Genomic DNA, 24,143 nt, shown 5'->3' on the forward strand with positions numbered 1-24,143 from the left:
CTCTCAATTAATTGTTCTTTTTAGTTTTCATATTAACTTATGTGGTGCCTATTTAGAACCACATAATAGTTTTAAGCGAATTATAACATCACTAGTATATTCCAACATCCATATCAATAAATTCATCGACCCATGTTAACATAAATTGACCGATTAAAATTAAAAATTAATGGAAACTTAGGGCGCGAATGACAACATTTCTTTTCCTCGACCCTATTTCTGGCTAGAAATAGAAAAATCTATTTCTTTTTCCTGAACGAGTTAGAGACAGTAGACATGGCCACGAGCCGATTTCGACTCGGAACCGGCCCGGGTCAAACCCGAGACCGGCCTGTTGATCGGGCCCGCGGTTCGGAACCGGCAGTTCCGGGCCCGGTTCCAAAAAAAAATTCATTCTTTCTCTCTTTTTTTCCCTAAATTTGATTACAATGTACATTTTGATTATATTTTATATTGAATAATTCATTATTTCATAATTTGATAATTCATTATTTTTTTTTCATAAATTTTTTTTTTAATTTTTACTGGCCGGTTCCGAACCGGGCCGGAACCGCCGGTTCCGGTTCATACATGGCCACTAACCGGAACCGCCAGTTCCGAACCATGGCCATGTCTAAGAGGCAGGATCAAGTAAAAGAAGCTTCGCATCATAGAAAACCCCCTGTTAAGCTTATGATATTGCTCTTGTAACTTGTTCAATCTTTTAGGATAAAGCACTAGTGAGTTTGGTGCCGACGAAAAGTGTCTTTGGTTTCATAGTGATTTTTAGTCATTCATCGTGTTTAGTGTTTAATACATTGATTAGCGACATGATAAAGTATTTTTTTAGGCATTGCTCTAAAAGTGCGTTTGTTTCACTTAAAATTTCATAATAAAGGAGGAGAATATTTTCTATGGAAATCATTATGATTAATTTTCATTTGTCTGATGGTTTAGGACAAATTATTTCCTTCTTGCCAAAAAAAGAAGCTGTTTTCCCTTAATTTTAGGTTATTGTTTTCGGTTCATGAAAAATGTTTTTCATCATCCGAATACCGAAAAGTTAGAAAATAATATCACTAAAACAGTTTTCTTTCAAACAAACGGAAACTAAATATGTCTTTTAAAATCATTGATGATTAAAATTGGCCTATCATTACTGCAATAATTCTTTTGGTGTTTTATCCGCAAAAGTGGCCAAACGTCTATACACTAATTTATTGTCCCTCCCTCCTCCTCCTTATCTCTCTTTATTATTTAATTATTGAGTTGTTACCCGTTTGTAGTTAAGGAATATTTTTTTTATCTTAACATAATTACATGATTTAATATTTTTGCTATATTAGTTAGTAGACAAAAGTTTCTATTGTTTAAATGCATTTATGAGGGAAATTGCTCTTTCGGTAACCTAATGTAGTTTTATACCTTTCAATTGATCTAATGTAAACCTAAACCTTTGTGTTAAATTCAAATATAATTTGTCCAGCTAATTATCGCCTAAAATTACTAACGTGATGGTCCAATTATCATCCGCCATCCTGCATGGCACGACCGTCAATCTTATGTGGACAATTTTAGACAAAATACCATCGTTTTGCTTAATTTTGTGATTTTTCCAGATTTTTTTGTTTTATTCTTTTCTTTCCTTGTTGCTGTTCATGTTCTTCCGGACAAACTTTCAGATGATCTTCGGTTTATTGTCCGTCGAGGTCATCTCAAGGAAAAGAAACCCAGCTTTTCAAAAATTAAGAGCACAAACAACTTCCTCTCCTTTTCTACCGCTAGATTTCAGCCTTTGGGAGAGCACAAAGTGACCCCTATAATTTTTCTTGAAAAGATAAGAAGTAAGCAAAAAAAATTCCTAGCTCAAACTTTGATCTTTTTATGTGAGCTCTAAGTTGATGTCCAAATGGAAGAAGAGAGCTACTTCCCTGATCTTTCCATCCATACAAGCCCCCCCGAAGAGCGCCCCGCCCCTAATGTGCGGTGGCACGAGCAATGAGTGGCCTTTGAACTCGAGCTTCGACATTTGGCGGAGAGGCGCCGAGGATGACGACGACTATCATTATGCCCTAAAGTCCCGCAGCGACAATTCCGTTCTCAAGGCTGATGTCGCCATGTACACTTGACTTTGCCTATTGAATTTTCCGCTCAATGCCGAGGCCGCCAGAAAACCCTTAGAGGCTGAGAGCTCGTGGCGGAGAAGCATCAACGACAACCACTATGGAGAACATATGGTAGAAGATTATTTCAAGAGGAGGCATGTAATTTGGCAATGGAAGTCTCCGCCGCATAAGCACGGGATCTCGCTGCTCGGTGTCTCAAAAAAGCTTCGACCAATCTAGGGCATTTCCATGTACAACACCGGCGCTTTTAACAATTGTTTCCTATTTCTTCTGCAGGCGGATCCCGATTTCACTGGAGATGAGATGACGACGGGGATAATAATTTGAAGCTACGTTACACTTTCCCTAGGCCGAACAACAACATGATGAAGATGGAAGTTCATCCAGAAGAAAATGAACAGTAAAAGGAAGAAAAGAAAGAAAAAGAAGAAACAAATCTTGGAAATTCAAAAAAATTAAGCAAACCGATGCCGTTTTGTCTATAATTGTTCACTTCAAATTATTGATCGTGCCACTGGACCGCTACGTTAGCGATCTCGCACCGGTCGAAAGGACTACATTGGAATTTCCGCCAAGGTTTACGGTATATAAGATTTTGTATTATGTTTGTGAATTTATGTTTTCATACTAACACCACCTGGGGTTTCAAGGTGAATGCGAAAGCCCGGCACCTGGTCCGGGCTCATTTCTGTGACTTCATTAGCCCGGCTCTCAACACGGTGTACTTCAATCTCTATTCTTATGAGAATTTCACTGAGTTTATCGACCCATATGGTAAAAACGGGTTTCGTCAGAGCGCAGTTCCTTTTCATTATGATTTTCTGGTTAAACCGGGCAGCTCAGGGCTAGTGAAAATCAGCATAGGCCTCCTTAATGCCTCAATGTATCAGCAGGCCTATCTCAATGGCCTGGAGATAATGGAGATGATAGGGTCGTGGGACACGGATCTTATGCCCTCAGAAGGCGATCAGGTCGGCCTCATAATTGGGCTAGTTTCTGGAAGCATCGTGCTTCTCCGCATTTTTGTATCTGCAGCAATCTTCGTATGCAAGTATAGAAAGCCAAAGAGAACCAGTTCTCACAGTAAACTTACTGAGCTAACTACCCACGGCTCCGCTGTCCCTAATTTTCACCTGGGACTGAAAATACCCCTAGCTGAAATCCATTTCGCTACCAACAACTTCGATGGCAAACTTTTGATTGGCAAGGGTGGATTCGGCAATGTCTACAGAGGAACTCTCAGGGACGGCACTAAAGTTGCTGCGAAACAGGGCAAGCCGGGGTCGGGACAAGGCTTCTCCGAGTTCCAAACAGAGATCACCGTTTTGTCCCAAATCCGCCATCGCCACCTCGTCTCCCTAATTGGGTATTGTGCTGAACAGTCTGAGATGATACTTGTTTATGAGTTTATGGAGAAGGGGAGCTTAAGAGATCACCTGTACAATTCCGATTTCCCAACCTTACCATGGAAGCAGAGGCTCGAGATTTGCATTGGAGCAGCCCAGGGCTTGGACTACCTCCACAGAGGCGCAGCTGGAGGAATTATTCATCGGGACATCAAGTCCACCAACGTTTTGCTTGACGAGAATTATGTTGCAAAGGTTGCTGACTTTGGTCTGTCCAAGTCGGGGCCTCTCGATCGAAGCCAAACCCATGTGAGTACGGCGGTCAAGGGCACCTTTGGATACCTCGATCCAGAGTACTTTAAGACCCAAAAGCTGACGAAAAAATCAGATGTGTACTCATTCGGAGTGGTTCTTCTTGAGGTGCTATGCGCAAGGCCTGCTATTGACCCTTCGCTTCCTAGAGACTGGGCGAACTTGGCCGAATGGGGCATTACATGTATCCAGAACGGAGCCATCGAGCAAATAGTGGACCCTTTTCTTGTTGGTCAAATCAATCCGAACTCGCTGAGGAAATATGGGGAGGTTGCTGAGAAATGCTTGCAAGAAGAGGACGAAGAGAGGCCCAGCATGGGGGATGTGCTCTGGGACTTGGAATACGCCTTCCAGCTTCAGCAAACTGCGGTGAAAAGAGAGATGTATGACTACAGCGTGACCGGCGGTTCGTCGATATTGACTCTTTCGAACGAGGAAGCTCCAATCATTTAGTGAAGACACGGTCGAGGAAGAGGGTGTGGCCGCAGAAAGGGCGGATAGCTCAGCGATGTCCACCAGTGGAGTTTTATATCAGACGACGATTGATGAAGCCAGATGAGTTTCATATTGCAGTAAATATATTAAAGTGCTCCCGAGTTGTTTTTTTTTTTGGTCGAAGTTCCCGAGTTGTTTTCAGATGTGCGTTCTATTTATCTGAGAAAGAAGTGTGCACGTTACCCATCGTCTTATATTGCATCTTGTTGAAGCATTTGGTTCATGATAGTTGTTGTCGTAATGTATAAGCATATAATTGTTTATTCTACAAGAGAGGACAACATTGGATCGTGATATATGGGAAGTGAGAGATTGCACGCCCCTTAGTTGGAGACCTTAAATACGGTTAGTCTGATCTTTTTTACTAATATTAAGCATTGTCGCGACCTAAAAAAATCGGGTTTTCCGATCTTAGGCTAATGAATTACTAGATCAATTAAATTAACTAACCTAGCTCGAGTTCTCCCAAACTCTACCAATTCGCAACTTAGGTCCAATTATGAGCATGCAAATATTTTCAATGGGAGTCGCCACTAATCATTTAAGGTAGGTTGATTAGAAACCTAAATAAAATAGCGGGAGTACTATTTTATTTCTGCAAACCAGAAATTACGGATTCGGGGACTTGGTTACGCTAGATTCCCTAACGCCCTTTCTGTACCAATTTCAAGAAAAATACTTAATTTGACAATTTTGATATATCTTGACTTAGAGTTCAAAGGTGCAGAATTTTTTTTTTTTTTTTTTTATTTATTTAAATGAAAGCTAACCTATATGTAATGGCGTGCAAAAAATTGACATGCGATTAATGCAACCTAACATGCAAACTATATGTCATGCGACGACGTGACCTATTTCTAATGACAGACATATTATTTTTTTGTATTTTTTTCTTTAATGAAATTCGGAATTAAAAATGCCAATTATCTAAACATGCAATTTTAAACTAAAGAAATTAACCTATTCTAGAGTAATATTTTTGGCATTTTTTTTTATCAAAATTCGAAATTAAAATCAAGTAAAAAATATAACCGCTAAATCTTTCGAATTAATTTTCGATCTGAAGCTTGACAGATCGATCCTAAAATTCGAAATACCTGCTATGGAAATAACTTTATCTAAAGCCTGATAGATAGATTTATTTCCATGTGTACGGTTGCGGATTAGGAAATTTTCCTAATCGATCACATCTTGAAAAAAATTTAGATATCTTAAATATCTTGGATATATTCAAAAGATTTTGAAAATTCTAAATTCTATCAAAATTTGAAAAGTAATAGATATCCAAGATTTCAAAAAAGGAAATAAAATCCTAATTGGAATAATGCTTATTATCCAAATATGCAAAATTAGATATCAATAAGCACGAATTAGGCAACAAAATATTCAAACCAAATCAGGATAAGATAATTACCTGATTTGCAGATTTCTTTCCTAATTTGAATTTGTAGCGGATCGGGATTGCGACCGGCGGGGCGTCGGGAGCGGCGGCGCGACGTCGGGAGTGGCAGCGGCTTGCGGTGGTAGACGATAGCAACGAATGCAGCGATCTTCGGAAGTCGCGAACAGGCAGCAGCTCACCACGGGAGGGCGACCAACGTCGATGATGGCAGCAACTTCGGAGGATGTTGGCGTTGTGGTGGGGCGGGCCTCGCACGGAACGCAACCGCAGGAAGGGCCGGCGTCGGGGTTGGCTCCGGCACGGAACGGCGACCGCAGGAGCGGCTAGCGTCGAGGCACTCCGTGTGTATCAAGCTGAAAGTTCGCAACAAACCTCGAGGGAATCGTCTAAAGAAAAAACTGGTGTTATTGCAGCCCACCGTGAGGAAGATAGCTCAATGGCAAAAACAGTCCGGGTCGTGTAAAGACGTCGGATGAAGTCGTCAGCAAGGCAAGACAAGAACAAAGATCGTGGATTGGGCCGAGAGCAAGCAATCACGTGGCTTCGTCGATCAGCACTGGAAGTGGCAACAGGGAGCAGAGAACTGTAATGACTCGGATGCTTGCTGAATTTTGGCCAAGCTTGTCCACTTCGCTGGGAATTGGGAGGCGCAACGGCAAGGTAAGAGGCAAAGCAGCACAGCCACGTTCGTCAGGGACGATCGTGAAAGAGAGGTTTCCTCCTTGTAGCTTTTTCTCACTTTTTCTCTCTCAACGGTGGCTGTCTCTCTATGGCCGTTAGATGTGTCAAAATGGGTTTTAAACCCATAGATGACCCATTTAAAAATAAATGCGTCATATATGGGTCACTTTAATTTTAAAGAGTCAACCTTAAATGAGTTTTAAATTTTAAAGCTTAAAGATAAATGGGTCTAAATGGGTTGAGTTTGGAACCCATGTCTAACCCACCTACTAGATCCATCCACACACTCTCTCCCTCTTTACAAAAATGTTTAAAAAAAATAGAAATTTAATTATTTTTTTTCTCTTTTTCTTTTATTTTTTCTTTTTTCTTTTCTCTTCTTTCTTTTTCTTTTTTTTTATTCCGGCCGGTGGTCGGCCACGGCGACCGGCCATCGGGGCGGGACGACCTTGCCGGAGGCCGGCGAAGCTCGAGCTCGCCCGATTCCGGCGACCTCAAGGCTCCAGCCTCATCGATCTGACGGGACTCGAGTTCGCCCGAGGTCGGCGAGCTCGAGTCTCACCGGCCTCTGGCGAGGCTCCACCTCGCCAGATCCGGCGAGGCTCCACCTCGCCAGATCCGGCGAGGTCGAGCTAAAAATAAAGGAAAAAAAAGAAATAAAAATAAAAAATAATTAAAAATTCGATTTAAAAAATAAAAAAATATTAATTTTTTTTATTTTCTTGGATAATGACTTTATGGAAAATATTTTTTAGAAATGTCGCATTTTTCGTAAAACAAACAGAACCTCAATTTTTAAAAAAATTATAAAATTTTTTCACTAGCTTTATATTGTATAAAATGTTTTAGCAGTATAATTTTTAAAAAAATCATAAGAAACAAGTATTCCTAGATTAGGTTAAATATAAAAGTGTTTTAGCAATATGGGTCGGGTCGGGTATGGATTGGGTATGAGTCGGGTCGGGTATGGGTCGAGATATTTACACTATGAATAAATGGGTCATAAACGGGTTAATGGGTCAATTTGGGTCGGACCATTTATGACCCGACCCAAACCTGGCCCGACCCACCCGTTTAACAGGTCTAGGCCGTGAATGTCAATTGTGTGGCTTCCTCCTTTCTGAAATTGTCAGAGTCCCCCCCCCCCCCAGATTATGAGACATAAACATATATTTATAATGTAAACCTAGGTCAATTAGCTGGGCTTTCTAGTCCTAATGGGCTTAGGTTTAGGCTTTAATTTAATTCTAAGTGGGCTGAATTAATTTGGGCTTTTCTTTAATTAAGCATAATGGGCTAATTTAAGCTCAAATTAAGACAATAAAGCCCTTTTGCGTGTGATTTTCGGCCCATGCTTTCCGAGTGAGCCGAGTCTCGTTCGGTGCCCGAGCTCGATTTATGTGATGAATTTTAAGCTCGTTTACCACCGCCGATCCGATGCGAAATGCAGTTAATCTATATGAACCTAAACTTTATGCTATGCGATTTGTAATATTTTTGTTCAGGGGTTAAAATTTAATCCCTAATTTTCTATGCAATTAACCACTAAATGATGTGCCGAAATTTAGGTGTCAACAAGCATGAACATATTTAATTGGAGAGGCAAATGATCTCTTATTATCAACGGTTCTAAACGTTTAAACTGTTAGATAAATGTGTTTTTTTAATATTTTAATATTCTTTCATGCTCATCATATTGTTATTTTCTCTAAATGATTTTGATAAATTTGGTTAACTCGAGGTTTGCGTTGTAAAATCGATGCGGACACTGACAGGATTTCACAATTTAAATCAATGTGAAATCTTTAGAGAAATAAATGAGGAATAATAAGGATGCTAGAGATTTATATGGTTTGATTCAAGTGTAGGTACCAAGTCCCTATTTTAAAATCTCTAGTTAGTGAAAAGTAGAATGACCTCCCATGTTCTACCGAGCTTATAACTGGACCCAATAGGCTAGTGTTAGCTCCCAAATAGGATAAGACTTTATTGTTTAATGAAAATCAATCGAATTTTCCCAATGCCATGCGATATAAGATTTGGGAGAAACCATGGTGGACAAGGGCGAGCACCTCGAATAGACCGTTTGTTCCCACACAACATTACATTTAAACCCACTCCCCCTAAAACCCTAGGGGAGGGCGGCTGACAGTTTGGCGTCTCCTTAGGACAAGTTACTAACATCAGAGAACGTAGGCCTAGTATAGACTTGATGTGCGACCTAAATCTCTCACGGGTGCACCATCTAGGGGTTCGACTAATGAATTATTAAGTCTAAGTCTAACTCGGGCTCTCCCAAGCCCTATCAATTCGCGACTTAGGATTAAAGTTCTTAATATGCAAATGTTTTCATGCTTGGAATCGCCACTACTCTATTTGCAGTGGGTCGATTAGAAACCTAAATAAAATATAGGGAGATATGTTTTATTTTTACGAACCAGAGATTCTAAGCTCGGGGACTTGATTATGCTCAATATAGTCTAACGCCCTTTCGATACCTTTTCTTTTCAAAAAATGTTTAAGCAGATAGTCTGAATCCATTTTATTACCTAGATACTACCATGTGGGGTAACTATAAGGGTGCGCAATTTACCAATTTAACACCAAAAAAGGAAAGCAGTAAATAAATTGTTAGATTAGGAGAATAACGTACCTTAAAGTAACGAAAGCATCTGTATTGTTAGCTAGAATATCATACGGACAGTCCTAATATGATTTCTAATTAACAAAGGAAACCACTCAATATGTTCTTTAGGGTTTTCTCTTTATTAAGATGAAAACTAACCTACGTGCCATGACGTGCAAATTATGACATGCGATTAACGAATCCTAACATGCGGACTATATGTCATGTGGCAATATGGCCTATTTCTAGTGATGGGCAAATGATTTATTTTTGGTATTTTTCCAATGAAATTCGGAATAAATAAAATGCCTAAATTAACATGCGATCTACCTTAGAATAAGTAGCTTTATTTATTCTAGAACAACTTCTTTTTTGGTATTTTTTGATGAAAATTCCAAATAATTAAATGTCCTAGATAATCTATTAAGACTAGAACAATCTCTAATTTAAACTAGGAAATAAACTATCCTAAATCCCAATTTAAATCAGATAATTATCTGATCTTTTAGACACATTGAGGATTCCCTAAACATGCAAAATTACTAATTTAAATCCTAACTAACATATTTTTGGATTTTCTTTATTTAAAAGGAAAATAAATCATACACAAGATAACAATCAAAGACCAACCATCCACGCGATTTGCAAGATTTTTCTTATCGTGTTTGAATTAGGAAAGGGAATCGAGCTAACGGTCATATCTATAGGGTTATATATATCGATCCAAAGCCGATTGTTTGATTTGGAAAGCAGATAAGATCCATTGTCATATCCAAGTGGTTATGGATAAGATAACAATTAATCCGTACTGCCGCGTATCGTACTGTAGGGTTAAGGTTAGATAGTCGCCCAGGTACGTTGTTAAATTAGACAAAATTCCTAATTCGAAGTATCTTAGGATATTTGCAGATATCACAACCATTATCCTAAGATATCTAGCAAACCACCAAAGAATATCCATGAAATAATCTAAATTATCCGAAAACTAGGAAATTAAATATTTAAAAGAAATATTCGGATAATAATCTTACCTAATTTCACGGATAACTTCCAAGTTTGAATTCGGTTCAGATCGGGACTTCGGATTGCGGGACGGCCGGCGGCGGGCGATCGACGGTAGTCGCGGTGGCTTGGATAGGCTCCGGGCTCATGGGCACCACGGCAACAGCGGCGTCGGTACAGCAACGATGGACCAGGAGCAGCAGCAGCGCGAGTTCAGGCGGCGGCAGCAGCGGCGTCGGTTTGGCGGGCCAAGCGGAGGCACGGCTGGACTTCGCAGTCGCTGTTTGCGGCCAGAATGTAGTTTCTCGAAAATCCGGGATGCGCGGTAAAAGAAAAAGTGTAACTTTTTTTCTTTTCCTCTCCCTGCTTCGTGAAAGTGGTGTCCTCGCAGAGGAGACAGAGCAATTTGCCCAAGTCTTCTTTGAATGCCTGAATTGATAAATGTTACGTGTCTTCCTGGGAGCGCCTTCTTCGTGTAGTCAGTGTATTATGGCCGAATTCTACAATTCTCCTTTCTCAATGTGGCCGTGTCTCTCCATTGTGTGGCCTTTGTGAGTGGATCTTTCTATCCTCGGTTCCTTCTATCGTGTGCTGAACGTTGGTCAAGCGGTGGTCCAGCGCAGCGACGAGGGAACGGGCGATGGATCGGCAGCAGCAACGGGAGCGCTGGTCGGGCTCGAATCAGCAGCGGCTCACGTCGGTGCTGGGTGGAAGCGGCAGCATCGGGTCTGGGCACAGCAGTGGCAACTCACGGATGTCATCGGCATGGTAGGAGCATCGTCTCGCGGTCACAAGTCTGGCTGTGAACGAGGCATGGCGACGCGGCCAAAGGCGCAATGGGGCGGGAGCCACGGCCGGGGAAGACTTGGCCAGGAGGGGGACTAGCGGAAATTATGAGAGCCTCCCCTAAATTATGAGGCATAACCATATATTTATATCACATACCTAGGTTAATTGACCAGACTTTTCTAATCCTAGTGGGCTTTGACTTAGGCTTTATTATCTAATTTTAACTTCCAATGGGCTGAATTAATTTGGGTTTTTTCTCTAATTGAGCACAATGAGTTGACTTAAGCTCAAATTAAAATAACCAAGGCCTTTTAGACTTGTGAACTTTGGCCCCCATTTTCTGAGTGAGTCGAGCTTTGTTCGGCGCTCGACCTCGATTTGCGCGATGAATTTTCAGCTTTCCTCGCCAGTCCAATGTAGAATGCAATTAACCTATATGAACCTAAATTAAATGCCATGCAATTTTAATATTTTTATTTATGGGTTAAAATTTAATCCCTCATTTTCTATTGAATTAATCATTAAATGATTAGTCAAAATTTAGGTGTCAACACTTAATTATTTGTCAACTAACGTGTTTTATTGTAGGTAGTGGATCAAAATCACGTTGTAAAATAAGGTATGTCCGCTGAAAAATGTGTTAAATGTTGGATGTAGGTTGGAAGTTATAAATGCTGGAATTTGTTTTGCAGGGAGGCGTAGGAATGTATGGATATTTGGTTGTTTTTAGAAGCGGTGCCTAGTTCCTAAATGCAGATGTTTCCGGATTGGCATAGGGTCAAAGGTCGAATCCTACCGTTTAACGTAGAATTCAATTTTTAATTTTCATGGAATGCATGAATGACCTATATGGAATGAAACCAATAAACTAAGGAACTAAAATGCTTCTAGTTCCGACGGGAAGAAGGGATGTAGTGACAAAAATGGATGCATGGTTAAAAGGTGACCGTTTTTGGTCAGGGGTCAAATTTTGTCATTATCGGCTAATTAGATCCCTAAGATGATTTTCTTTAAAAAAAAATGCATGTTGAATTGCAAGTGAAAGTCAAGTGTCAATAGTCCATACTCGTGTTCCATCGTATGTTTTGCTGGTAAGACTAAGGTCTTATTCTTTGAAAGATTAAGATCTCATTTAAAGAAAGGTAACTGTTGATACCTAAATATTTACTTAAAAGCCCACCATCCATTTTCAAAAATCTCAAGAATCAAATTCACCAATAACGGCGAAATTCAATGCCAAATAAAACATACAGTTTGTACAAACCTATATCCATTTTTCTTGTTACGTCCCCTCTACACTTTTAAACTAGAGGCATTGTAGGTTACATATATCTAGATTTCATTTCGCATATATAATCCAAACTGATACACTTATAACAAATTTATCCTCCGTTAGTTTCTGTTAAATTTTATCGTCAAATTGCTAAGTTGAATGGCACGCAACTATTAACAGGTGTACCAGTTTGGAGTTTTACCTCTCCTTTTGTCATAGGTTTATCAGTTTGTGATTTTTCGTGGTATTAATCCAATTTAATGGAAGGTAAATTTGTCACAGGTGTACCGATTTAGAGTTTTTTGTGGTCAAAAAATTAGTTTTTGGTAAATTTATTACATGTGTACCAGTTTGAGATTTTTCGTGATATTACGTAAAAAACAACCTCCCAACTGCTTCTTCTTCTCTTGACAAAAAAAAAAAACTGCTTCTCCATTACTAATAAACTTCTAAGTTTCCAGAACGAATAAACTACCAACACTCAAGATGGAAATTCATAAAAATCAAGTCTTTCATTTTTCTTTCCCGAATTTTGTACTTGCTGATTACGTCTTACAAACACAAATACAGACACATATATCTTTTCCTCGCTTTCACCTCGAATTGTAGGGCATCTTCTTTTTACACACCAACCAACTTTTTGTAGATATCATTTCAAGGTCGCTAAGATTAAAAACTTAGGAAGTGTAATGATATTTTGGCAGTATTCACAGTGCGTAAAAAAGAAATAGATTGTTTCATTATGTTATTTGCATATCTCATTCGCAACATCGATATTTATCCAATATTATCATATTTTAATGTAAAAATGAGAGCCAAAAGCAATTGCAAAGCGAATAGATATTGCAAAGCGAATAGATATGGCGAGGGCATGAGAACTAATAAGGTGTTTAATGAAAAATGAGAAGATATGCTTGCATCATGTCTCTCACATCTCATCGTGATCACCTAATTTTACACTATCAACTTGGCCCGAATAGATCGGGCCTAACTTTCCAAGACAAATTCTATCAATAGGCCTAACTTGACCCACACTGAAAAGGTTGAAATTTCGACTTGCGGTGTTATTCCACTATCCAAGCTTTCTTGCATTGCTCTGCCTTGCTCATAATCAGTTTTAGGGTACAAAATCGGACCCACCATCATGAAAAATTGTTTGGTGTTCCGTTACATGTAAACGTAATGCATCACACCTTTGATTCTGATGGATCCCATGTGGATCGCACATTGTTTACAGGATGTGACACACTAGGCTTATAAGAATTCATTCATAAAAAATGAAGAAAATTTCAAATAAGAGTCTCAAACGGGACCTTTTTTTTTTTCAAAAAAAGATCAAAAGCGGATATTATCTCAAATAAGGATCTTAAGTGGCCAACTTAATTTCAAAAAGGAAATTGAATTCACCGGCCGGTCAAATCTTATTTGCAGCCAAAGGTGTTTTCGTCCAAGGGCTTTTTTCTTTATTTTTCTTTTTCTTTCTTCTTTCTCTCTCTTTTTTTTTTGTTTTTCTTTTCTTTACTTTTGTTTTTCTTTCATCTTTGTCAAAGAAAGATTCGCTTCGAAGTCCAATGAAGCGGTTTCAAGGTGGCCCCTGGTTTTCAAATAGGCACGCCCCTAGACACACTTAGAACTTTAGACCCCAAAATCCTCAGGAAAGCAAAAGAAAGAGAAGCAACCGGCAAGCTCCGAAGAAAAACCATGGTGGGTCAGTGGACGATGGTGACGAAGCCGAGCCGCAGCGACGAGGTGCCGGACCCGGAGGAGCAGCTCAAGATCGCCGATCAGGTCCGAGCCCAGTTCGATTCCCTGGCCCCGAAGCGCCCTCTCAAGCCCAGCCGCAGCGAACCCGATTCGTCATCGTCCCCCATCGACTCTTCCGGCAGCTTCGAGCACGACATTCCCGAGCTCGACAAGTTCAGATCTCTCCAGTCCCAGTCTCCAGAGGTAATAATGAATCCACGAACTTTTTGTGTTTGCATCTGCTGATCCTGATCGAGACTCGAGAGTGGTCAGAGTTGAATGGCTTCGTGTACATATTTTCAGGGCCTGTTCGCTCCGGGACCGGGTTCCATGGACGTGCAGGTTGAGTTCGTGGAGACCCAGTATTACAAAGAGCTGGAATCGATCGACAAACAGCATCACGCGGTGATTAACGATCGCTCGACCGATCCCACGTTCCATGTTTTTCTTCCGAGCTTCCTTTTTACTTCTCAGGTGCTTGGCGTTTGAGATTGACAGAGGTTCGTTTTTTGATGAGTCAGACGGGAAGTGGGTTCATCAGGGCTCTCGAAGAAGGCGGCCAAACCGGTGGGTACGACATTCGGTGCGAAAGCGACGGTTTCGCGAACGGCCGGGATCGCAAGCCGGCAATCCGAAGCAATCCGGCGACAAACGATTGGGTCCCTAGCTATGCATTTCACCAGGTAATTCATCACTGTGATTCTTTTTGCCATCTTTCGTACGATCCTTCCGAATTCCTTCGTAGCTTTTCAGTGAAACTTTCTGTTCTGATCACCTCCCTCAGGACTATGTTTCGACCAAGCCCAACAGAAGCGAGAGTTCTTCCTAGATCTCTCCAGAAGCAGCGAGCAGGCCTTGAAGCGAGATAGAAAGCATTTTCTTTCTCCTTTTTATCCATGTATTGGAATAAAAGATGCATTCGCGTCTTCTTGATGATGATGATGATGATGATGAGGACGACCATTTCGTGTAAAGGGTAAACTATTCGAGCAACCATGTTTGTTTATTGCTTGCGCTTATCCGTTGCCGCCACTAGCACATAATTTAATGGCGATAAAATTAGTGCGGTTGTTGGAATAGTCCATGGCATGTGGGTATGTTTATCTATTTATATACATAATATTAAAGTATCGAGATTTTTTTTTTCTTGTTCTACTCTAATTCTCAACTCACTTTCAGATTTTTGACTTGCCTCTTTGTAAGTGTGGGAGTCAAACCCTACACTTAAAACTAAACGTCCCCACCCCCGGCTCACCTAAAAAGATAGGGCTACCCCTAGTGGTTAGAAAATATTTGTTCTTACGCTCGCTACACAATACTTAATTTGCCTTCTATGATTACCACGTGGCATAATTATGACAAATGGTTATGTTCGACGATTAATGCTAGTTCAGTGATTTGTCATCTTCAATTGTTTGTCACTTACAAAAATAAATTTATAAAATAAGAAAAGATAAAAAAAAAAGTATATTTATATGTCTTTTACCAATGAAGTAGATAAACATGAGGGTAAAATATATTAAAATAAATTTATATCATCATTTTTGAGTATTTCTTTCTTTCGACTTATCCAATGGATGTAATATTTTTTTTTTTAAAATGTAATTAAAATAAAGTAATCTTTGGATATATAAATTTTCCATTTGATTTGAAATGAAGGTAAAAAGAAAAATGTATCTTGTTACGTAAATAATGCTTATAATTTGAAGCATAACTTTTGTTGCTTACGTGAATAAGTCCATTACTTCTCCGTCCAATTCAAGATCATTTGAAGGATAACTTCATTATTAATTGAATAAACTTCACTTAATATTCACTTTTAAACGCTACAATGAAAAGAATAATATTCACAACTTAATCAGAACAAGCATGTTTACATACCTCTCATCTCTCGGAAGAGCTTCCCTCTACCTAATGGGGTAGCTTCGTTTCTGTAAAACCCTAATTGCCTCACTTCATCCCTTAAAGCAAAATGCAGCCACTTCCGTTTTAGTCACCACAAATCATAAATCGTTGACAACAGTCCATTTCTACAAATACTAAACCGCCACCCAAAACCCTTTCAATCCACTGCACACAAATAGCTTCGAACACTTTCGTCTAATCCTAGAGTTCTTCTCTGAAGCTGGGAATCCACTGTGAAGGGTAAGTAAGTTTTGCTTGATCCTGTTCTGGGAACTCCAGAAGTCACGACTTTGAATCACCACCATGGAGCCGGGTGAAGATTCAGACCAGAGGCTGGCCCTTCTCTGCAAAAGATTAGGAAGAATGTGGTCAGAAAAAGTCACTCAACATGTGGAAGTAATTCTTGCATCAGCGAAAGCAAAGGATGGTCGTTTAACGCTGATAGGGCAACTTCTCAAAAACCCTAAAATCAACTTTCAGGCCTTCCAAAACACAATGAGGAGAGCATGGCGAGTGGAGAATGCTGATTTTACCCCATTAGAACAAGGTATTTTTGCTATTACCTTTGACTCTAAAGCTGCGAAGAAAAGAGTGATGGACCAAGGTCCATGGTCCTTCATGAATAATCTTTTGATTTTGAAACAATGGGAACCAAATACCACAGCCTTATGTTATAATTTTGACTCTTGCGATTTCTGGGTTCATATTCTTGGGATTCCTTTTGAGTGGATTTCTAAGGAATTAGTTCGTGGTGTAGCTGGAAATATAGGGCAGGTGCAGGAAGCTAAAATAGAGACTAAAGGTATGGTGTCCTATGGAAGGGCGAGAGTGACTTTGGATTTGAACTTACCTCTGCAGTCTGGAATGCTTGCTAATAATTGAGGAAAGAAAATCTGGATGGACTTTATATACGAGAGGCTCCCGTATTTTTGCTTCTCTTGTGGGAAAATAGGCAATTATGCCTCTGACTGTGAGGAGGTGCCATTTAATGTCGAGGATTTAAACATTGATGAGGAGAGATTATTCGGCTCATGGCTGAAGGCTGAGGTAAGTAGTAAAAGCCCATTCCGGAAGTTATTTCATGGCAAAGACTCAGATGAACCTATGGAAGAGGAAAGTATCCCGGAGATACCTACCCACTCTGGACAAATAGTACTTTATGAGAAGGGCAGTTCTAGCCCCTTCTAGCAACTTCAGCAGAATGACAATGAGAAAAGAAAGAGTAAACTTACTAAAACATGTAACTTAGCCATTGAGAGTGGGCATTTGGTGAAATTTCCTGATATCTTGGCTGGAGACCAGACTCTCCCCAGGGAACTTGATTTAACAAGTGTACCAACTAGTTCCAACAAAAAGAAACAAAGTGGACAGAAAACTCCAGTGCGTAAGAAGATCAAAAGGTTTAATCCATATAACTCTCAAGGGAACAATCTGCTACTAGTAGATGAAGACCAACTGCTTGAAACGCCAATCCAAGTATTGGAAGGCACATAAAAATGGGCTGTGGTGGCTAACCTTAATAAGCCACCGGGGTCAAAATGAAGATTTTAAGTTGGAACTTTCAGGGGTTGGGCACACCTCTGACAGTCCAAGCTTTGAGAGCCTTAGTGGCTCAAGAAAGGCCCGAGGTACTATTTCTTATGGAAACAAAAAACCAAGAAGAGAAGATCCACAGGTTAAGGAGGACGTTGAAATTTGATGAGTGCTTTGTTGTCAACCCAGCTGGGACAAGGGGAGGCTTAGCAATTATGTGGGATGTTTCTGCTGCTCTTTCCATTGTATATGCTTCAGCTGAAATGATAGACATTGTATGTGAAGAGGTGAATTATAAAACTAAAATGAGAGTGACATTTGTACATGCACCTACAAACTACCAAGCAAAACTCAGGGTGTGGGATGAAATATATAGAATGAGTGAGATAAATCAGTTGCCCTGGGTTTGCACGGGGGACTTCAATGAAATCATGTATCATTAGGAAAAGGTAGGCACAAGATTGGCTGAACGTTGTAGACTTCATTAATTTAGGGAGTTTCTATATAGATGTGAACTATTGGACCTTGAAAGTAAGGGTTGCGCATTTACCTGGTCAAATAATCGTGAAGGAGAAGAGCTTATCAAGGAAAGACTTGATAGAGCAGTAAGCAATTTGATTTGGAGGCTAGAATTCCCTGAGGCAGAAGTATATGCATTACCGGCTATTGGTTCTGACCATAGCCCAATCCTATTGTCTATTTTTCAAGCCCAAAAGAGGAGGAAGAAGAATTTTAGTTTCGAAGCATTTTGGCTAGAGTATAAGGAATGCAGAGGAGTAATTAATAAGGCCTGGACTTCTCCTACAGGGGAAAATGAGAGTCTCTTGATCAGGCTGGGAAAAGTCACCGTTGCATTACAAAGCTGGAGTAAGAAGAAATTTTCAAATGGGTAGGAAAGAATAAAGCAATTAATGGCAGAAATTAACTGCATAACAAACAGTCCAACTGCTGAAAAGGGAAAAGAACAACTACAAAGTTGAGAGATGATATTGAAAGGCTATGGAGTTAGGAGGAGATGTATTGGGCAATGCGTTCAAGGATTAATTGGCTCAAGTGGGGGGATCGAAACACAAGTTTTTTCACGCCACTACCATACAGAGGAGACAGCGAAACAAAATTTCAATGCTGAAGGACTCCGCAGGACATTGGACCCGTGACCAAGAACAACTAAAAACGATGACATATGACTTCTTCAGAGAGTTATACAGCCCAGTTGGGCTTCGAGATTTTACTCCACTGCTGGAATACTGCTCTTCTCGTGTGAAGGAGGAAACAAACCTGAGGCTGCTAGAAGAAGTAATGCTAGAAGAGGTAAAGCAAGCAACGTTTCAGCTTGGACTGAATGGCCAGTTCTTTCGGCACTACTTGGAAGACATCAAGCTGGAAGTATTTTCTGAGGTCAGTAAATTTTTCCAAACTGGAGTGCTAAATCACCAATTAAATAGAATGCTTACCTCTTTGGTGCCAAAAGTAAAAAACCGAGAGAAGTTGGAAGAGTTTAGACCTATAAGCTTGTGTAATTTTGCATACAAGATCATTTTAAAAGTGCTAGCAAACAGGCTGAAACCATGGCTTCCGGATTTGATAGAAGTTGAACAGAGTGCATTTGTAGGAGGACAGCAAATCCAAGATAATATCCTCGTTGTTCAGGAAGATTTGCACTAGCTAAGGGTTCGAAAAAGAAAACAAAAATTCCAAGCGGTCTTAAAGTTAGACATGCAAAAGGCGTATGATCGGATTGAATGGGACTTTTTGGAGGCATGTATGATTAAAATGGGGTTTAATGAAAGATGGGTGAATTTGATCATGCAATGTGTTACGACAACCTCATTGAGTATCAAGTTGAATGGGGAACCCTTGCCTTACTTCCAACCTACAAGAGGAATAAGGCAAGGGGACTCTTTATCCCCATACTTATTCATACTGGTTGCTAACTTCCTATCGATGCTGATGAAGAGAGCTATGCAAGATGGCACCATAAAAGGGATAAAGTTAAATAGACATTGCCCTGTACTATCTCACCTACTTTTTGCAGATGATTCAATCTTTTTCTTATATGGAAAGCTACAAGAATGTCAGAACCTGGCTGCAATCCTTCACCAGTATTGCTTTGCTTCAGGGCAAGTAGTTAACTTGAACAAGTCAGGTATATCTTTTAGTAAGGATTGCCCTTGTGAATTAAGAAGGAACATGGCAAGAGAATTGAGAGTCCCGGAGATTGATAAGATAGGGAAATACTTGGGTATTCCCTCTTATTGGGAGCATCCAAAAAGCAAATGTTTGTTTGGATCCTAGCGAGGGTAAATATGAAGCTGGAAGGGTGGAAAGAGAACACGATGTCTAAAGCAGGAAAAGAAATTCTTATAAAAACAGTTGTCCAAGCATTACCTCAGTATGCGATGTCAATTTTCAAGATCCCAGTGTCAGTATGTCGGGCAATTGAGCAAAAAATAGCAGCATTCTGGTGGAAAAACCAAACCTCCAAAAAAGGAGTACACTGGAGGAAGTGGGAATTGCTAAAGCAAAGAAAAGATATGGGAGGCCTTGGTTTTAGGGATTTAATATCCTTTAACAAGGCCATGCTTGGGAAACAGGCCTGGCAATTAGCAAAAAACCCTACAACTCTGTGTAGTCAGATCTTAAAAGGAATCTACTACCCAGATAAGTGTTTCTGGAAGGCAGAGAAGGGATCCAGACTCTCTTGGGGATGGCAGAGCATATTAATGGGGAGAACAACAATTGAAGGCTCAATCATGTGGTCAGTAGGAAATGGAAAAAACATTGACATCAGGGAAGACAAATGGCTCAAAAGGGGAGCTATAGGGGGACCAGCTAATGTTGGAGATCCAACAAAGGTTGCTGAATTGATAAACCAGGAGGAAATCACATGGAAGGAACCAATCTTGAGAAGATTGTTTGATGAACAGATAGTGAGTGAGATCCTCACAGTCCATATCAGACCGCAAATGAATGTAGACAAGCTGGTCTGGACTGGAACGAGAGAAGGGGACTACACTGTAAAAAGTGGTTACAATACTCTTTGCAAAAATGAAAGCAAAGCAAATACAGATCGTGCCTCCTCCTCTCACCAAACTCCAAACAAACTCTGGAACCGAATTTGGAAAATGGAAACTCTCCACAAAATCAAGAATTTTATTTGGAGTTTAGCCAAAATGCTCTCCCGACAAAGGAAAATTTATACAGAAGGAAGATTGTACCTGATCCCACCTGCTCAATTTGCCGAGCGCATGCTGAAACCTCGGAGGATTTATTCCTTCTCTGCAAGTGGACGAGGGAAGTTTGGGATGATCCTGTACTAAATATCCAGATCTCTAAATATCAAACTTCCAGAATCTATGAATGGCTGATAAATTACATACCCAGCGGAAAGAACTTACCAGAATTTGAACTAGTCTCGGTTGTATTTTGGAAAATCTGGAAAGCAAGAAATAGCCACGTTTTTAGAAGGTGCCTCCCGGATCCGAAGTCGCTGGTCGAAGGAGGGCAACAAATGCTCAGAAACTTTAGCAAATGGAGCAATTTGGACAAAAACTTAGTAGCTACGAACAAGGAGGAGGAGGATATATGGATTCCTCCAAAAAGGGGAGAAACAAAAGTAAATATTGACGCTATGCACCAACCTAGATCATTTGAAGGATCAATTGCCTGTGTGTGCCGCAACTCATCTGGGATTATGATCGATGGCTTCATAAAGAACGTCCTCGTTTCCTCCGCCGAGCAAGCCGAAAGCCTGGCCATGGTGGAAACGTTGAAATTCCTCTCTCCATGTGTGGGCGAAAGATTGACTTTAGAGTCAGACTGTCTTAGTTTAGTGAGAACTGTGAAGTCTTCAGATCAATTACCATGGGAACAACGCGCACTTATCAGCGAAACCCGTGGCCTGATTTCTAGTTTCTCTAATTTAAAGCTACTCTATTGTAAAGGGGCCAGTAATAGTGTGGCCGACTGGGTGGTGAAGACCCACAGAAAAAAAGTACTCACCGATAACTGGTTGACCCGCCCTCCACAGGCCCTTAGAGATCTGCTCTGTTTTGAGACCCCGCCAGTGGGTTCTTGTTTTAAAAGATATTAATGAACAGTTTATATTTCTGATGAAAAAAAAAAATCAGAACAAGCATGTTTACTTTGCATTTAGTTTTATTTTCTTCTTTCAAAATTCACATATTTAATTTTCATTTACCTTAATATAGCTTATATCATTTGAATCAAATTTGTTAAGGAAAAAATGAAAATGACTATAGAGCTCAAAGGCAACCGGTCCGCTAAACAGGTGGACAACTTCCTTTGGAGCATGGAGCAATACTTTGTGCCATTAAAATTCAAGCGAGATGGCCAATATAAGAACCGCTTCAATGTTCCTGACTGATAATGCAATGCTTTGGTGGTACAATAGGTGCGACGAGACTAAGTGAGGCGCCGATCCCATCAACATGTGGGATAATTTCGTCGAGGAATTTCAGGATTACTTCTTCCCGGAGTTTGCTCTATGAGAGGCCCGTAGCAAGCTCCATCACCTTGAGCAACGAGGCACAATCCAAGAGTACGTTAAGGAGTTAACCGAACTCAAGCTCCAAATTCCCAACTTAGGGCACGAGGAGGCTCTCGGGGCTTTCATGGATGGATTAAAGCTGTGGACCTAACTCGAGCTCAAATGAAGGGATGTCCGAAGTATCTCAAAGGTACTCACTGTAGGCGAGTCTCTCGCCGACTTCACCAAAGTCAAGTCCTCCAAGTCAAAAAGAACGGATGGAGAACGGATCGCCACCATGAGGACAAATAAGGTGAAATTGTCTGTGGCCGAAAAGACCCAAAAGGCGAAGCTACCTGTGGTCGAAAGGACCAACAAGAGAAATCATCGGGGGAAGGGTCATCCAAACCATCTTTCCAAAGGTGAAACTGACCCCAAGGAGACTTCAACAAGGAAAAGTTTGAGAAGCCATTGCCATCCCCATGCTTCAATTGCGAAGGTCCCCATTGCACACTAAAATGCCTCAAGAAAAACAAGCTCAACTCCTTGCTCACCATGGAGGAGGAAGACCCGAAACAAGAAAGAAGGGAAGTTCGACTCGTAACTGTAAAGGTTCTCAACTCCATTAATTCCATGAAAACCCAAGCACCGCCCAAAAAGAAGCCTACAAGCTCACATTTGTCATTCGTGGAAGTCAAGGTAATTAAAACAACACTATATGTCTTGGTTGACACGGGTGCGTTGAATATGTTCTTGTCAAGCAAAGCGGCGAAAAGCTTGGAACTCCAAGTGGAACCAACCGGACATCGGTACAAATCAGTCAACTCAGAGGATGTACCGGCCATTGGCAGAGCCTAAAATGTGGGACTGCATGTTGGTGAATGGAAGGGCAAGCTCTCTTTCAAGGTAATTCTGCTTAATGACTATGATCTTACTTTGGTTTGGAATTCTTTGATAGTGTCAATGTGATGATCGATAAGAGAACCAAGTCGATTATTATCACCAACACAAAATGTCCATCGGTGGTACCAATGGTCTATGGGTTGACGAAAACCAAGAGCATTTCCATGATACGACTCGTGGATGAAGGGTCGAGAGTTGAGGAGCTCGCAACCGAGTCAAACACTAAGCCACAACCTTTGGAGAAGCCAAATAAGGAGTTGGGGCAACCGACGCAAACTCAAAGTAAGATGCCGATTCATGTGCTTTTTCCGGAAATGGAGAACTTTCGAGCAACATGGAAATGGTCGAACCAAAAAAGGAGTTGTTTGTGGAACGAGTTGGGATTCAAGAGCCGTGTAGTCAACAAGTTGAGAAAGGAAAAACCAAGCGGCATCAGAGACAGAAGAATCGACAATGTTCGAGAAAATTGACAATCCAACGGAAGGATGCGATCGGTCAAACGGAAAACTCCGAGTTGAGAGCGCTAAGGAAGTTGCTCGAATGGGTGGGGGAGAATGTCACGGTTCCAAGATTCTCAAGGCTCGATGTACTGAGGACCGGTCCTAGTGAACAGAATAAGACTACTTCTTGAAAATGTACACTTGTATTAATAATGTAGATGGTAGTCTTATTTTAAATAGAGGACGGGGTAGTTGAGAATAGTAAATCTCCACATGTATATATAAAAGTGGTCTTCCCCACATTTGTATTATCTGACACTCATGTAATAAAAGTACGTTCTCTCCCATTGATTAGTATAAGCAGGCACATACGGCTGTAACTTCCCATCGATTGCTAGTAGAATTCAGTCATTAAGTTGTTAGCGTGGAAGAATGAACGTAGGCTTACACCAAACCGAACCACTACAAGCTCTTGTGCATTGTTCTCTATCTCTATGATCATATCTACATACTGTGTCATAGAAGCACTGCACTATATTGCTTGATATAACTAGATCCTAATTATATCGACACTCTGTTTCACCCGGTCACATTTGTATCATAATTGACACTTTTAATTCTATAATATTTGCCAAGTTTCTTGAAACCTCCCCTCCTGATGATGCTGCTAGCCAACATCAATATGGAAATCCCTACATCATCTCCATGTCATAGGGGTGAGAAGTTCTGGGTATCGTCCAGGTTCCATCTAGAACTTGAAACCTACAAGAATCTACCCGTCAGGACTGGTTTTCCATTTTTTGGATCTGGAACTTACCCTGTATACCCTAAAATCGACCCTAGAAGGGGTGAGCTGTTTCAAGTTTTGTCAATGGGACCTAGAACCTACCATCCAAATCGGTTCTCCATTTTTTGAAATCTGAAACCTACTCTGCATACCCTAAAACCTATTATGTCACAGCGAGAACCAGCCAATTTCTACTTTTTTATTGTTTCATTTTTAGTTAAGCAAAACGAAAGTGAATGCAATAACAAAAATTAAAATTTTCCATTTGTCAAGGATCGCGCTTTTTTCACTCCTTCTTTAGATAATACACTC

General features: G+C 40.5%; 3 protein-coding genes across 3 annotated transcripts; 2 read left to right on the forward strand and 1 right to left on the reverse strand.

The window, feature by feature from the left end:
- Positions 1-2,849: 2,849 nt before the first annotated feature.
- Positions 2,850-4,350, forward strand: LOC130137108 (probable receptor-like protein kinase At2g23200). Its single transcript, XM_056307851.1, has one exon. It carries the CDS (start codon positions 2,987-2,989, stop codon positions 4,214-4,216), a length of 1,230 nt encoding a protein of 409 aa, XP_056163826.1. The 5' UTR covers positions 2,850-2,986; the 3' UTR covers positions 4,217-4,350.
- A 9,327-nt stretch (positions 4,351-13,677) lies between these two features.
- On the forward strand, positions 13,678-14,856 carry LOC130137126 (uncharacterized). Its single transcript, XM_056307885.1, has 4 exons — positions 13,678-13,978; positions 14,078-14,179; positions 14,296-14,457; positions 14,559-14,856. Exons 1-4 carry the CDS (start codon positions 13,733-13,735, stop codon positions 14,601-14,603), a joined length of 555 nt encoding a protein of 184 aa, XP_056163860.1. The 5' UTR covers positions 13,678-13,732; the 3' UTR covers positions 14,604-14,856.
- A 1,799-nt stretch (positions 14,857-16,655) lies between these two features.
- On the reverse strand, positions 16,656-21,047 carry LOC130137111 (uncharacterized). Its single transcript, XM_056307855.1, has 3 exons — positions 20,854-21,047; positions 20,611-20,772; positions 16,656-17,018 (listed from the first exon to the last, which is right to left on the reverse strand). The coding sequence occupies exons 1-3, from the start codon at positions 20,969-20,971 to the stop codon at positions 16,873-16,875; spliced, it is 426 nt and encodes a 141-aa protein (XP_056163830.1). The 5' UTR covers positions 20,972-21,047; the 3' UTR covers positions 16,656-16,872.
- Positions 21,048-24,143: the final 3,096 nt, after the last annotated feature.

This window comes from Syzygium oleosum, unplaced genomic scaffold (assembly GCF_021117445.2).
Source record: "Syzygium oleosum isolate NSW1041296 unplaced genomic scaffold, Sole_v2.1 Sole_v2.61, whole genome shotgun sequence".
Classification (NCBI taxonomy): Eukaryota; Viridiplantae; Streptophyta; class Magnoliopsida; order Myrtales; family Myrtaceae; genus Syzygium; species Syzygium oleosum.

What these genes read in the sequence shown, in the direction of transcription:
- LOC130137108 (XM_056307851.1), top strand. Translation starts at nt 2,987, where the DNA reads ATGTATCAGCAGGCCTATCTCAATGGCCTGGAGATAATGGAGATGATA.
- LOC130137111 (XM_056307855.1), bottom strand. Translation starts at nt 20,971, where the DNA reads ATGGCCAGGCTTTCGGCTTGCTCGGCGGAGGAAACGAGGACGTTCTTT. An exon ending in TGATCCTTCAAATGATCTAG is followed by an intron (nt 20,773 to 20,853) that starts GTTGGTGCATAG and finishes CCTTGTTCGTAG; the next exon opens with CTACTAAGTTTTTGTCCAAA. An exon ending in CGAGACTAGTTCAAATTCTG is followed by an intron (nt 17,019 to 20,610) that starts GTAAGTTCTTTC and finishes TGTTGGAACTAG; the next exon opens with TTGGTACACTTGTTAAATCA.
- LOC130137126 (XM_056307885.1), top strand. Translation starts at nt 13,733, where the DNA reads ATGGTGGGTCAGTGGACGATGGTGACGAAGCCGAGCCGCAGCGACGAG. An exon ending in TCGACAAACAGCATCACGCG is followed by an intron (nt 14,180 to 14,295) that starts GTGATTAACGAT and finishes TTGATGAGTCAG; the next exon opens with ACGGGAAGTGGGTTCATCAG. An exon ending in CTAGCTATGCATTTCACCAG is followed by an intron (nt 14,458 to 14,558) that starts GTAATTCATCAC and finishes CACCTCCCTCAG; the next exon opens with GACTATGTTTCGACCAAGCC.